Source organism: Mustela nivalis, assembly GCF_964662115.1.
Source record: "Mustela nivalis genome assembly, chromosome: 1".
In the NCBI taxonomy this organism is placed as follows: domain Eukaryota; kingdom Metazoa; phylum Chordata; class Mammalia; order Carnivora; family Mustelidae; genus Mustela; species Mustela nivalis.
In genome coordinates this window covers 203,162,298-203,175,776 of record NC_139020.1, presented here as the reverse complement: position 1 = coordinate 203,175,776, position 13,479 = coordinate 203,162,298, and the positions used below count along the sequence as shown (strand labels likewise).

Genomic DNA, 13,479 nt, shown 5'->3' with positions numbered 1-13,479 from the left:
GGGCCTTAGGGCTGTCTCCCATCTGCAATTCCATGACAGACCCCATCCCTCCCGCATTGCTGGCAGACATCAGCGGCCTCTCTCCTGACGGGCCCTGATGGGGCTCCAGCTGTCCTTACTCAGGACCGAGGAAGCCACTTGCTACTTGCAAAGGCTCCAAGGATTCTGAGCTCATGTGAGTGTAGAAGTCCCTGAGACCCCAGAGAGATCAGCGCTCCCCTGGCCGAGCAGGGACTCCTAGGCACTGTCATCCAATTGGGTGGTTTTAGAATTTTGCTTAATTTTTTTTTCTTCCTGGCAATGCAAGCATTCTTCAGGTGACATCATAAGCCGAGAAGCTGCTGGGGAAGGTGGGGAGTGTGATGAGGGCCGGAGGTGGGAGGGAAGAGGCTCCGTCTGAGAAGTCTCTGCGACCCGGGGCTCCCCAAACATAGTGGGTAGTCATTTGGTCGATGGGGAGACTGACATCTTGAAGATGGAAAAGGTTTCTCAAGGCTCACCCAACGGTGGAGGGCGGGGGCCCTCCCTGGGGCGGGGGTTGCCACCCCTTATTTTACAAGGGAGAAAAATGACATTCGGGCTCAAGTCATTTCATCAAACGGAGCCACTAAGGAGATGTGACGAGTAACAAACCGAACAGAGTGAGCAAAGTGTGCCTCCTTAGAACCAAGCATGTGTCCGTGAGCTGCCTCCTGGGTGCACCGTGGGCCGGCCCCATAGTGGCCTCCGGGGTGGCGGTGGGGGGCCCTACCCTGCGTGATGGCCAGGCTGCGGAGCTTCCGCAGGGCCGCGGGGGCTGCTGGGCTGCGGAGCAGGGTCAGCGCGTAGGTGGTGAGGGCGCTGCTGTAGGGGTCCGTGGCCAGGGGCGCACTGGACTCCAGGAAATGCTGCGCTCTGGCAATGGCGCTCCTCTCCTCCTGCAGGATGGAGGGGGGGTAGTGGAGCCCTGGGAGGCTGCTCTGTTCCCCCCCCCCACCCGCCCACCCACAGATTCCCAGGGCACACCAAGGGTGAGGCTGCCTGGCTCACAGACTCTCATTTTGCGTCCCTCGGGGGCTCCCACAGCCTTAGACCTGGCTTTCAAAAGACCATCCCCTTCGTGTTGGGGCCAACTTTTTCCAAATGGGGTCTGAGAACAGCAGATCAGCTCAGAGGAGTTCCGGGGGAAGTTGGCAGAGCCCTGACCGCCCTGTTCCAACTACTCCATCACTGAGTTGGCTTCTGAGACCCCCTGCCCATTCCCACCTCACCCTCTAGGCCTCACCTCGATGGTCACCACCTCCAGGAAGTCCACCAACTCTGACCACACTTTCCCCCAACCCCCTGTGACCCACTGGAGGACAGAAACCAGACATGACAGAGCAGGTCCAGCAGATCCCTGGCTGGGCCCACACAAGCCCAGCCCCGGCACGGGGCCGCACCGTTGCAGTAAGGACTGAGGTCCCCCTAAGAAGAGTGAACACAGAGACGCAGGCACGAGGTCATGGAGAGGCTGGAGCAACACGGCCAGGAGATGAGAAACGCCAGGAGCTCCCCAGGAACTGAAGAGGCCTAGAAGGATTTTCCCTTCGAGCCTTGAGAGCTCTAAGCCTTGCTGGCACCTTGACTTCAGACCCCTGGCTTCCCAAACTGGGACAGAATAAACCGTGGTCGTAAGCCGTTGTTTGTGGTTCTGGTGACAGCAGCCCCGGACCTGAATCCAGGAGCCTTCAAATTCTTGAGTGAACGAAGACAAGCATGGCCCAGCTCTAAACATGTGACAGGGTCAGAATGACCAGAATGTCCATATCATTGAAATAAAAACCACTACCAGAGCATGGAGGAGAGGGCCGCCTCAGGAATGTTGAGGGACCCAGGTCCCTGAAGCTCAGAGGGGCAGGACCCCACTGGCCCCACATCCTGGGACCCCCTCTGACCCGGCCAACCAGAGCAGCTGGTCATCTCAGAGGCAGGGTATATGGGTTTGCTTGGGCTGTGTAACAAAGTTCCACAAAGAGGGAGGCTTAAAAAGTAAAAACGTATTGTCTTATGGAAATCCGAGATCAAGGTGTGGGCAGCGTTGGCTCCTTCCAAGGGCCCTTTTCCGGGCCTTTCCCCTGGGCTTGTGTCTGGCTGTCTTCCCTCTGTGTGTACCTGTGTCCAACGGCCCCCTTTTATATGGACACTAGTCATACTGGATTAGAACCCATCCTAACGGCCTCATTTTAACTTGATTATCTCTTTAAAGGTCCTATTTCCATATATGCTCACATTCCAAGGTACTGGGGTCCTATGGACTGAATGCCAGCGCCCCCCCCCCCACAATATGTTGAAGCCCTAACCCCAGTGTGATATTAGGAGGTGGGGCCTTGGGGATGTGATCGGGTTTAGGTGAGGTGAAGTCCCCACATGGGATTACGGTCCTTCCTTGAAGAAGAGACACACCAGAACTCGCTCTCTCTCCACATGTATGTACCAAGGAAAAGGCCTTGTGTGGACACAGCAGGAAGGTGGCGGTCTTCAAGCCAGGAAGAGAGTCCTCCCCAAGAACTGAATCAAACAGAACGTGGACTTGGATTTCCCAGTTTCTAGAACCATGAGAATTAAATGTCTGTTGTGTAAGCCACCCAGACTGTAATGTTTCATTATGGTGGCCCAAGCTGATCTGAGCTAAGATAAGGATTAGGATTTGAGGATAGGATAGGGATAGGATAGGATAGGATAGGATAGGATAGGACAGGATAGGATAGGAAAGGAAGACACAATTGAGTCCTTTAACCACAGGGCAAGGGGCCCTCTAGGCAAAGTGCATGGGGCATGGAGGATCTTGGGATCCTCGGCAAACCCCAGACCCAGGGATTAAATCTGGATTGGGAAGCCAAGAATGGCTGAGAAATGTTATTACTCATAATTCATCATCATAGGATGCAGAACTGACACTGCTGTTAGGAATGCTAGGGTCCTTACCCCCAGGGCTGAAGTCCACCATGGACACCCCTACAGCAGGCGGAACATGCTTCCCACACCCCTGCTTCACAGAAGCAACAATGGCTCCCAAGTCCCCCGGGACACCTAAACCTTGACTGGCTCCAGTACCAACTGAAAATGAAGGTTCTAGAACCCTTCTCCCAAAAACTTTCCCAAGTTTTTATATAGGACTCCCTGACCAGCCAGGACCCCGCTCAAGCCCCAGATGACTGCCCAAACAGGGATGGAGGCATCAGATCGTCCTGGGAGATCTCAGGGTACGGCTCCCCCAAATCCCCTACAATTACCACAGGAATCTCTCAGTGCTCAGGCTGCAGGGAGGGAGACATTCAGGAACCATGGAAAAGCAAGAGAAGGAGAAGCAGGAGGGCATCAAGGAAGAAATAAAGCCCAGCCTGCAGGGGAAAGCCGCCTACCGCTCCCCAGCCGCGGTGTGCTCACCTCCGAGGCCGGGCCAGTCTCCAGGAGCGCAGCCACCACGTAGGCGGTCAGCGGGACGGTGCCATGAACCCCACCCTGCGAGAGGACGCTTGAGCCTCACCCTGAGCCAGAGGGGACCGCCCCCGGCCCCCCACGGGCCCCAGACAGCAGCGGGGAGCAGGGCTAAGGTGCCACAAGCAGGGCCGAGGAGCCACTCACCTGGATGTCCTTGTTCAGAATCCTGCCCACGGCCGGGAAGGAGCCGTCCACCCGCTGCTGCCTGACGATCCAGCCCTTGGCGGCCGCCAGCTCCTGCGGGTCGATGAAGATGAAGCTGCGCGCCTGCGCAAAGGACTTCAGGACAAAGGCTGTGAGCCTGAAATGGGACGAGGCAGGGGCTGGGAGGGCCAGGGGCTGGGAGGGCCAGGGGCTGGAGAGGTTGTGCGGAGAAGGTCACCTCCCGCCTGCCCCCTGAGGAGTTGTGCCTGCTCCCTACAGGGCCCCGAGTCTCCGCCTCCTCACCTGTGACACGGGAGGGGTCAGCATGTCCTCGAAGGGCTGCTGTGAGTGCTCCAGGGAAGTGTCTGGGCACCCAGCAGGACCCAATGGCAGAGACCAGCCTCCCTGCCTGGACCCTCCCCGTTCCCTGGCAGCGCCCCTGTCTGGAGCTCAAGGCCTTCCTGGGAGCTGGTCCAGCTCTGCCTCCCCTGCCTCGTGCAGAAGACGTTCCTTGTCGCCTCTCCACTGCCAATACCCAAGGGATCCTCTGCCTTGCAGATCTCCAGTCTTTCCTGGGACCCTGCAGCCAGATGTTTAGATCCTTGGACCCTTCTGTGGTCCTAACTGGACAGAGTGAGCCGACCCGAGTGTCTAGACTGATGAAGAACTTCACAAGACGGGGTGCCTCCACACACTGGGATATCATTCAGCCTTAAGGGGGAGAAACACTGACCCCTGCTCCGGCAGGCGCGAACCTTGAGCGCACTGTGAGCGGAGAAGCACGCTGGGCAGGAAAGAATGCTAGGATCGCACTCAGCACTCACGTGAGGTCCCGAAACTCAAAGGGACAGAAACTAGAACAGGGGTGCCTGGGCGGGGGGGGGGGGGGTGGGGTGGGGGTGGGGGTGGAGCTAGAGGTGGGGAGTCCATGCGTGTAATAGACAGAGTTTCAGATTTACGACATTAAAAAGAGTTCTGGGGACATACAGTGGTGACACCTGCCCAACCGCGTGAATGTGCTGAATGCCACCAGAATGGACACTTGAAAATGGTGAAGATGAGGGCACCTGGGTGGCTGTCAGTTAAGCGTCTGCCTTGTGCTCAGGTCATGACCCCAGGGTCCTGGGACGGAGCTCAGCAGGGATCCTCCTTCTCCCTCTCCCTCTGCTCCTCCCCCTGCTTGTGCTTCCTCTCTCTCATAGATTTTAAAAACTTTAAAAAGTGGTGAAAATGATAAACCTTATGTTATACTTACTTCAACACCAACAACAAAAAACCCCAAAACAACAAAGAAGTTAAGAGAATGAAAATCAAGGCTCTGTTTCAGTGAATTGCCAAAATGTGAAACAGCCCATAACCCCGAGGCTGCATGCACCTATCCCAAGGGTCTGCTCATCCCGGGCACTTCCATCCCGGATCCCCAAACCCATCCTTTCTCTTGCCCTTGGGGCACCTGCATCTGCCAGAGCACTGGCTCCCACCTCCCGAGCACGCCCAGCCCCTCAGCCAGAGGGCGGGGCCAAACACCGTGCGCAAGCGCAGGCAGCCCAGGGCGGGGAGGCCACGACGGAGCGGGCGGGGGGATGGGGGGGGCCCGCGACGGAGCGCGGGGACCGTGGAATCCCCACGCTGTGTCTATGCTGTCTCTGGGCAGTTCGGCTTTCTAGATCCTGGTGAGCATCACGGCACACGTCGGGGCTCAGCCAGCTGTGTCGCTGCTGCTGTGCGGTGGACACTGCGTCAGCTTCACGATGGGGAGGGCAGTTTGCAGGCCCACAGACCCCGCAGGAGCTCCCGGGATGGCACAAGGGAAGAAAAACCCCATCTGGGGACAGGAGTTGGGGTGCCCCCACAGTATCTGCAGGCCCCAACATGGATATGGCAAATCCACTATCACGCGAACTGCCGGCCTCTGAGGATCCCAGGGAACAAGACCCAGGGGCATGCAGCCCCACACCGGGCCCTCCCTGGCCTGGTCACCCCAAAAGCCAAAGGGAGCCACTTGCAAGAGAAACCAGACTCCGGGCTGCTCTGCCCACACGCTCCCCAGACCTCAGCCTCCGGGCAGTGGTACGGCCTTTCCCGTCTCCTCCTACTTGCGGTCACCCCTGTTTCTAGATCCATTGAGCTTTGAAGAGGCCCCAAGGCACCCAGGACCGGCTCCCGAGAGGAAGGAGAGCAAAGCTTCTATTTGGGGCAGTGTAGCAACAGCACCAGAAAGACAACTATGAGAAATCGTCACTGTCCCGGCCACCCCTACTCCCCCCATTGCCACCCTCAGAGCCCAGCAGAGCTGCCCACATCCAGCCCTCTGAATTCCGGGGGCGGGGCTGGGACTATGGCAGTCTCCTGGTCACCCTAGGGATCTGGCCCCCAGCTTCTTGGCCATGTGGTGCATCATGGGAGGCTGCGGCTTCAGGTTGGAGAGCCGCCGTGGCCGTGGCCGTGGCCCTGGATGGGGACTCACCACATGCTCCCCGAGGCGTCCCGCTCCCCGAATGCGCTGTAGGAGCCGTCTGGGTGCCTGTAGGTCAGCTGCCGCTGGTAGCCTGTGGGGGAGGCAGAGGGATCAGTGATCTGGGGCTGTCCCTGTGACCCCCACCCCGTGACGCAATACTCATATCCCGGGTCGCCCACATCTGGAGTTTGGAAAGTGCGCTCCACCAAGAGTGTGGATGAAACCTCTACTTTGTTCCTCTCATTTCCTGACCTGGCCTCTCTGTAACTCCTGGTCACACACAGGCCCTCAGTCACGGGGGTCAGTGACCTGCACCATCTCGAGGCAGCACCCTCTGTCCCCACAAGTGGGGACTACTCCACGAGAGCCTGGTGTGCTCTGAAAACAGAGGGCACCAGAAAGGCCAGAGCAGAAGAACCAGGGGGCAGGGGAGAGAGGTGAGGCGCCCACCCAGGCCACACTGGGTGTTCAGCCTTATTGTGAGGCCAGCAGGGAGCATGGGCTGGGTAAGTTGGGGAGGGCTGTGAGGGGACATATGTAGTGGGTGGTCTGTAGGGTCTGGGGAGGAAGCAGGGTAAATGGGAGGTGGGCACCGTCTAGACAAGCAACGACGATGGGCCTGTATGGCAGAGCGGTAACGGGTAGGGAGGTTTTCTGCAGTATGGGCAGAGCTGCTTAGCTGGGCCAGGTCTAGGAGGAAAGAAAGATCCAGAGGGCACCAAGGTTTGCAACTTACCTGCTGGATGGATGGTGCTCTGCCCCCGGAGATGGCAAAAGCAGCTGAAGGAGCTCTGTGTAGGTGGTAGGTGGACAGTGACCCCCCCACCCCCGCAAGTTCATGTCCACCTGAAACCTCAAAATGGGACCTTATGGGAATAAGGGTCTTTGCACTTGTGATCATGCTGAAGACTTCCAGATGAGTTCATCCTGAAATGAGGTGGGGCCTAAATCCAATGACCAGGGTCCTTAGAAGAGAGGAGACCGCAAAAGCGCAGAAGCGCAGAAGCGCAGAAGCGCAGAAGCGGATGCGGGAGGAAGTCCCATGAAGGTGGAGGCAGGGAAGGGTGGGAGGGACACATCTCCAAGCGGAGGAATGCCTGGAGCCCCAGAATTCAGGAGAGACAGAGGCCCAGGACCGTGTCCCTCAGAGCCTCCAGATGGAACCAACCCTGGAGCCTTGATTGTGGACTTCTGGCCTCCAGAGCTATGAGCAGGTACAGTCTCGTTGTTCTAAGCCACGCAGTTTGTGGTACTGACATAACATGGGAAATGCTGTGGGTCTGGGTCCAGGTCAACTTGCGATAAATTGTGCCGAACAAACGTCTGGGTTTTCCAGTATGTGTAAAGTTACGCTCACGCTATACTGTGGTCTGTTACGTTTGCAAAAGCATCACATCTAAAATAACAATCTAGGCACCTTAATTCACTTGAAAATATTATGGTTAAAAATTGCTAATCATCATAGCAGCTTTCAGTGAGTCCTGATCTTTTTTTTTTTTTTGTATTATTTATTTATTTATTTGACACACAGAGAGAGAGAGATCACAAGTAGGCAGAGAGGCAGGTAGAGGGAGAGGAGGAAGCAGGCTCCTCACTGAGCAGAAAGCCTGATGCAGGGCTCAGTTCCAGGACCCTGAGATCATGACCTGAGCTGAAGGCAGAGGCTTAACCCACTGAGCCACTGCGACTCCCTGAATCATTGATTTTTTTTTTTTTTTTTTAACTGGTGGAGGGTCCCGGCTCCACATGCTGTCTGCTGACCCACTAGGGGGCTGGCCACTGTGGCAGTTTCTTATAAAATAAGACTCAGGCCTCTCACACCCTGAGGCTGCCTTATCAGCTCCATTTCTGGAATATTCTAAACCCTTGGTGGTCATTTCAACAATCTTCAGAGCATCTTCACCAGGAGGAGATTCCAGCTCAAGAAACCACCTTTTTTTGTTCATGCATAAGAAGCAATGGCCCCTTTGTTCAAGTTCTAGCATGAGATCACAACAATTCAAATAAAGTAAGAATTTCAAAGCTTGGGGGGTGTCTGGGTGGCTCCGTGGGTTAAACCTCTGCTTTAGGCTCAGGTCTTGATCTCAGGGTCCTGGGATTGAGCCCCACGTAGGGCTCTCTGCTCAGCGGGAAGCCCGCTTCTCCCTCTCTTTGTGCCTGCCTCTCTGCCTGCTTGTGATCTCTCTCTGTCAAATAAATAAATAAAATCTTAAAAAAAAAAGAATTTCAAAGCTTGGAATATTGAGGAAATTACCAAAATGTGACAATAGAAACAGGAAGTGAGCAAATGCTGTTTGGAACATGAAGCTGATAGGCTTGCACGCAGGGTTGCCAGAGACCTCAAATTTGGGGAAGAAAAAAAAAAAAAAAAAGCCCCGTCTGCGAAGTGCACTCCAAGAAGCCATGCCTGTGTTTGTTACCGCAACCCCAGGAAACGAACACTAGCAAGCCTGGCAGAAAACCGGGAAAGGAGGCTTGATGGGAAACTTGTAGAATCTGAAATGCCCACTGGCTGAAGGGCACAGCATCTGGCTGTTGAGGGAGCGCCTGGCTGCCATGGACGACTAGGGAGTCATCAGACTGGGGGCGGCGTTCAAGGCCGGAGCCCAGATGGGTTCAGCAACCTGAGCGTCCCCAGCCACAGACCACGTGGGCTTCTTGGGGTTCCTAGCAGTCTCTGGTGAGCCTTTATCAAGTCAGATTTGGGGCCCATGGCAACCCCTGCCTTTGCCTTTCCATCCAAGAGTTTCCACATTCCCCATGAGCTCTTGCGCTTTCCTTTCCCCATTGAGAACGGATGGTTCTGGATCATCAGGACTGCTTTTGGAGATCTTCTACAGGGTATCTTGACAGGCCAGGAGGGAGGAACTCCAGACTCGCCTCAGGTATCAAGGCTCTCGCTTGCCTCAGTTTCCCCATCTGGGAAGGACCTGACATCCTCTGAGTCGGGCACACTCTGGTCCTTCTTGAAGGCAAAAATTTCCAAGGTGGTGCCTGTAGGCTCTCCTCTCACTCTGGCTGGGACCTAGTGCCCTGGCCAGCCAATCCCATCCAGGCAAGCCTGGGGTCCCAGAAGACCCCACCACTCGCCCCTGCAGGACCCCAGGCTGGCTGCTTCCAGGAGCCTCACTTGGCTCCTGTGGGAAATGAGAACTATTAGCCTGGGGGTTGTTGGGAGGACGTCTTGGGGCCACACGGTGGAGATGCATGTGCCTGCTGTGACCACCAGCTTCACAGCTGGATCAAACACTCGCCTTCCTCCCCTTTGCTCCAGCTCCTGCCCAAGGCCAGAAGCAAACCTCTGGAGGCCTCAGGACCTTGGCATGAACTGATGAATTCCCTTGCTACACAGATAGGAAACCGAGGCCCTGAGAACAGGCTCTACCTGAGGACGTACAACAGGTGTCCATGACAGAGGTGAGGCCACAGCCTCCCGGGTGCCCCTCCTATGGGGCCAAGACATGGCAGAGGGGACAGGTCAGGGCACTCAAGAGGTCTTACACCACACACTTGTAGCTGTACCCCATCTTAAGGCTCTGATTCCTGGTGATGGAAGATATTTGATGCTGCATGATTTCTGAGGATGTTCCGTGCTGTCTTATTTATTTCTGAAGAGGTTCGGTGCTGTATTGTTGATCGCTGAAGATTTTCAATGGTGCATTTTGTAGGGGAGAAAAACTAGTAATACCCCCTCCACCTTCAAGAGAAAAGTTTTCCGTAAATGTAAGTGATGGACAAAGAGTGTAGCCTGGAAAATGACTGTGAGCACATCCTGACCCAGCGATTTCACCTCTGGACCCCCACGCCACAGAAATTCAGATGTTTTCACCAGGCACAGGGACAGGATGCAATTATAGGAAATTATTTTTCTTTTCTAAATGTTTTTTATAGTGCTTATATTGCTTTTTTGTTTAAAGATTTTTTAATTTATTTCTTTGACACACACAGAGAAAGAGAGAGCACAAGCAGGGGGAGTGGCAGAGGGAGAGGGAGAAGCAAGCTCACCGCTAAGCAGGGAGCCCGACATGGGGCTTGATCCCAGGATCCCAGGATCATGACCTGAGCCAAAGGCACCCCTTTCACCAACCGAGCCACTGAGGCATCCTATGCTGCTCTTCTTGTTTAAAAAAAAAAAAAAATCTGCATTTCTAATAGACGCCATTTCTCTCTCCATTGCTGACTCCTGGCACTCAGAGCTGTGTCCCAACCGGGGCAGACACTGGGTTCCTGCTAACAGTGACCAGACAGGGCCACCCCGAGTGGCGTCTTTCACCCACTTGGGTCCCTTCCACATCTGCTGTGCCGGGCACGTGGGCTGCCTCCCTCCCCATGCCCCCCCCCCCACCCCGGCAGCACCCCCCCCACCCAACCCCTGGTACCTTGTACCAGGTAGTCCGTGGTCTCTTGCTCCACCTCGGGGCTGAGCTGCCGGGTTTTCTGCAGATACTTTAGGACAAAGATGTTGGGTGCAAAGTGAATCATGTTTTGCTCTCCGCAGCCAAAGGGCAGGCGCAGGAGGTTGCTGAGGTGGTTCAGGGTTGGCCCCATGACATCTCCTGGAGGGGAGGAAACAAGAGCTGGACTGTGGGCCAGCCTCAGCTGGGGCCCTGGCTGCCCTGGCGACAGCTTTCCCCAGGGCGGCCTAACGCCCAACACCGGCCACCCACTCTCTGACCGCGGGTGCTGCCTTCGGGACCAGACCGTTCCCCGTGCCCACTAAGCCCACAGGGGACCCTGGCTTTGGCAGCCATCCCCTGGAACTCTCCTACACACCTCCCTCTCTGTTCTTTAGTCTCAACTTGGTGTTCTTTCTCTACTGCTTCATTATGCTGAATGCTCATTTCTTTGTGGCTTTTAAAACAGGTGCATTTAAAGCTATACATTCTCCTCTAAGTACAACTTTGGTTGCATCCCACAAATATTGATAGATCAACCCAGCCATTATGGTTCCATTTTAAATATTTTTTTAATCTAATTTCCAACAGGAAATGTGATTTTCTCTTCAACCACGAGTATTTAGATTTTTTTTTAAGTTTCCATACAAATTACATTGTTGGTATATTTTTCAGTTCCTTTTTTCTTTTTTATTTCTCCTGTGCTTTCCTCCCTTCAGCACTCTGTGTTCCTCTTCTTGGCTTCTCTGCACCCTACATGGCTGATGGGCTCTCCAGAACTGCTGTTCCCTGATCACACCTCTCTTCCTTCCTTGGCTTTTCCTCCTGCCCCACCAAGGCTTCCACTGCTCCTGCAGCCTCCATCCATGGCAGATCCTGCCTACTTTCTCATCACTTTCCTCTGGGCTTCCCAGCTTATTTTCCACCTTCCATCCCACTGTGCTGAAAGCACTAGCACAGGGGTCCTGGCCTTTGCCCGATCTCCATCCCTGCCCATCTGCTTGCTCTTCTATGCCACTACTCAGGCCACTGACCCCTGAAGCCATCTCTTACTTGATCTCCTACCTCAGAAATCACAAACTCCCACAGCCTCTAATCTGGCTACAACCACCAACCTGTCTGAGCCCCAGGGCTTCTGTCCTCTGATCTCAGAGAGACCCAAGACCCCCACATTCAGGTATGTGTGCCCCTCCCGGCCTCTTGCCCTCTCTTCACTCTTCCAATACCCAGCACTGTTTTGACCACGCAGTCCCCACTTTCCATTCCTGGGGTACAGGAGACAACCACACCCTACAGACTCCCAGTCATAGCCACTTATTCCTGCTCAGCAAACATTCTGGATATCTGCCCCCTCACCAGGACCCCCACTTTCCACCATGCACCTCACTGACTTCACCCAGACTTTCTGCTTTCTCACCCATCACCCACACTCACTGTCCTCACAGAATCCACTACCCACCCCTTGGGGTTGCCTCACACAGGCTTTGGTCAGGCTGGGTCTGGACCAGCCTCAGGCAGACTGACAAGGCCTCAAAGACAGGGCTGGCGTCATCTCTGCATCTGCCCCAGCATGGAGAAAGCACCAGAAGCTGCTTATCGGGTGAGTGGGTATGGGGCTGGAAGCAGATCCCCTGTAGAGGCTGATGGCGAAGCCAAGTTTGGAGTGGACACCTTGCCCCATGGCCTGAGTCCTTGCCCCCATTCTCCCCCAGCCAGGCTATAGGGCAGACGCACCTATGACGGAGGCCACTGCCCGCTCAGACCCAGGGATGGCGCTGTGCGGGACTCCCAGGGTAAAGGCCTCACTGTAGCTCTCGTCCACCTCCACCTTCTTCCAGATGCGGAACTCACCCACGGAGCCCCAGCCAGTGGAAAAGCCGATGAATCGGACCTCTGGTGGCCTGGGGAGGGTCCAGGCCATGATGACAGACTCATTGGAAGGCTCTGGACCATGGCCAACCTGGAAAAAGAGGCCAAGGCTGCTGGATTGCTGGAAGGAAGCACACAGTGGTGCTCAGGCAGCAGGGACACGGGCTACAGGGAAACTGAAGGTCACTTCACACATTCAATGAACAACAGAGACACAACTATGGCATCTATAGGTTCCAAAGTCCTCGGGCTCCCAGGAATCTCTGGGCCTTAGTACATGCTATTCTCTCTGCCTGGAACATCCTCCAATCCCCAATTTGCCTGGTGAACTATTCATGTTTCAAAACCCCGTCTGACTATGTCCCTCCTCTAGGAAGCTGTGTGAGCTGCTCCTTCTTTATGTCGCCTTTGCTTGGCCCCTAAAATACACCAGCCCCCGTTTTACCTGCTTATATCCACTTTCCTTCTCCATGACCACCCATCATCCCCCAGATCCCAGATCCCTACATTCCTATAAGTGACTCCAGGCAGACTGTGAGCAGCCTGAGGTGGTGCCCTGTGTTTACCCTGCTTCCTCTCCACCCCCTGTCACAGCTGGACAGAGCAGGAGGCAGCAAATGGGAGCATGAGGTTCCCACGTCCACCCCCGTGAGCCCAGCCGTGCCTGGATGAACCCGCCATGCCAGCTGATCCAGAATGTTCTGAATTCATCCCAGGAGAGGATCTTTGCCGTATGTGTGCTGGCCACAGGGTCGCCCATCTTGCTGGTGGAGATCCAGGATCTGGTATTCTGGTGCCCCCCCAGGACGATCTCTATCATGCCTGCTGTGTCCTGGGGCCCAGCAGACAAGGCCACGCGGGCATCATTGTGGGCTCGCACAGCCACATCAAAATGGGTGAGACACAATGGCCGCTGCACGTACTGGAACTCGTACTTGTTGGGTGTGGAGATGTGGACTCTCTCTGGATGGAGGGAAGGAGAGAGGGGTTTGAGGGCGCCCCTGGAGGCATCCTGCTTCTCCCTGTCTGTGCCCAGAGCTTAGAATCAGGACCACAGGGGGCCTGAGGAACAGCAAACAGAGTTGGCTTAATGACAGCTCTGCCAACAACATGCAAAAGATGAAATGCTCACAGGGTTAAATCCTACAAAAG

The 13,479-nt window shown here is 55.3% G+C and overlaps 1 protein-coding gene across 7 annotated transcripts in view; it reads right to left on the bottom strand.

The window, feature by feature from the left end:
• The window catches only part of CPAMD8 (C3 and PZP like alpha-2-macroglobulin domain containing 8), a 70,815-nt gene that overhangs the window by 9,622 nt on the left and 47,714 nt on the right, over positions 1-13,479 (bottom strand). For 5 of the 7 annotated variants that reach the window (XR_014305015.1, XR_014305016.1, XM_082707932.1 and 2 more), the window contains exons 24-30: positions 12,992-13,290; positions 12,193-12,418; positions 10,444-10,620; positions 6,074-6,155; positions 3,607-3,763; positions 3,409-3,483; positions 752-917 (exon numbers count right to left, since the gene is read on the bottom strand). Coding sequence is in view for 5 of the 7 variants with exons in the window: in XM_082707932.1 (XP_082564058.1) it covers positions 752-917; positions 3,409-3,483; positions 3,607-3,763; positions 6,074-6,155; positions 10,444-10,620; positions 12,193-12,418; positions 12,992-13,290 (1,182 nt within the window). In the remaining 2 variants the exon portion in view is untranslated. The remainder of the gene's footprint in view (positions 1-751; positions 918-3,408; positions 3,484-3,606; positions 3,764-6,073; positions 6,156-10,443; positions 10,621-12,192; positions 12,419-12,991; positions 13,291-13,479) is intronic. The other 2 variants (XM_082707934.1, XM_082707933.1) reach the window with 2 other exon arrangements.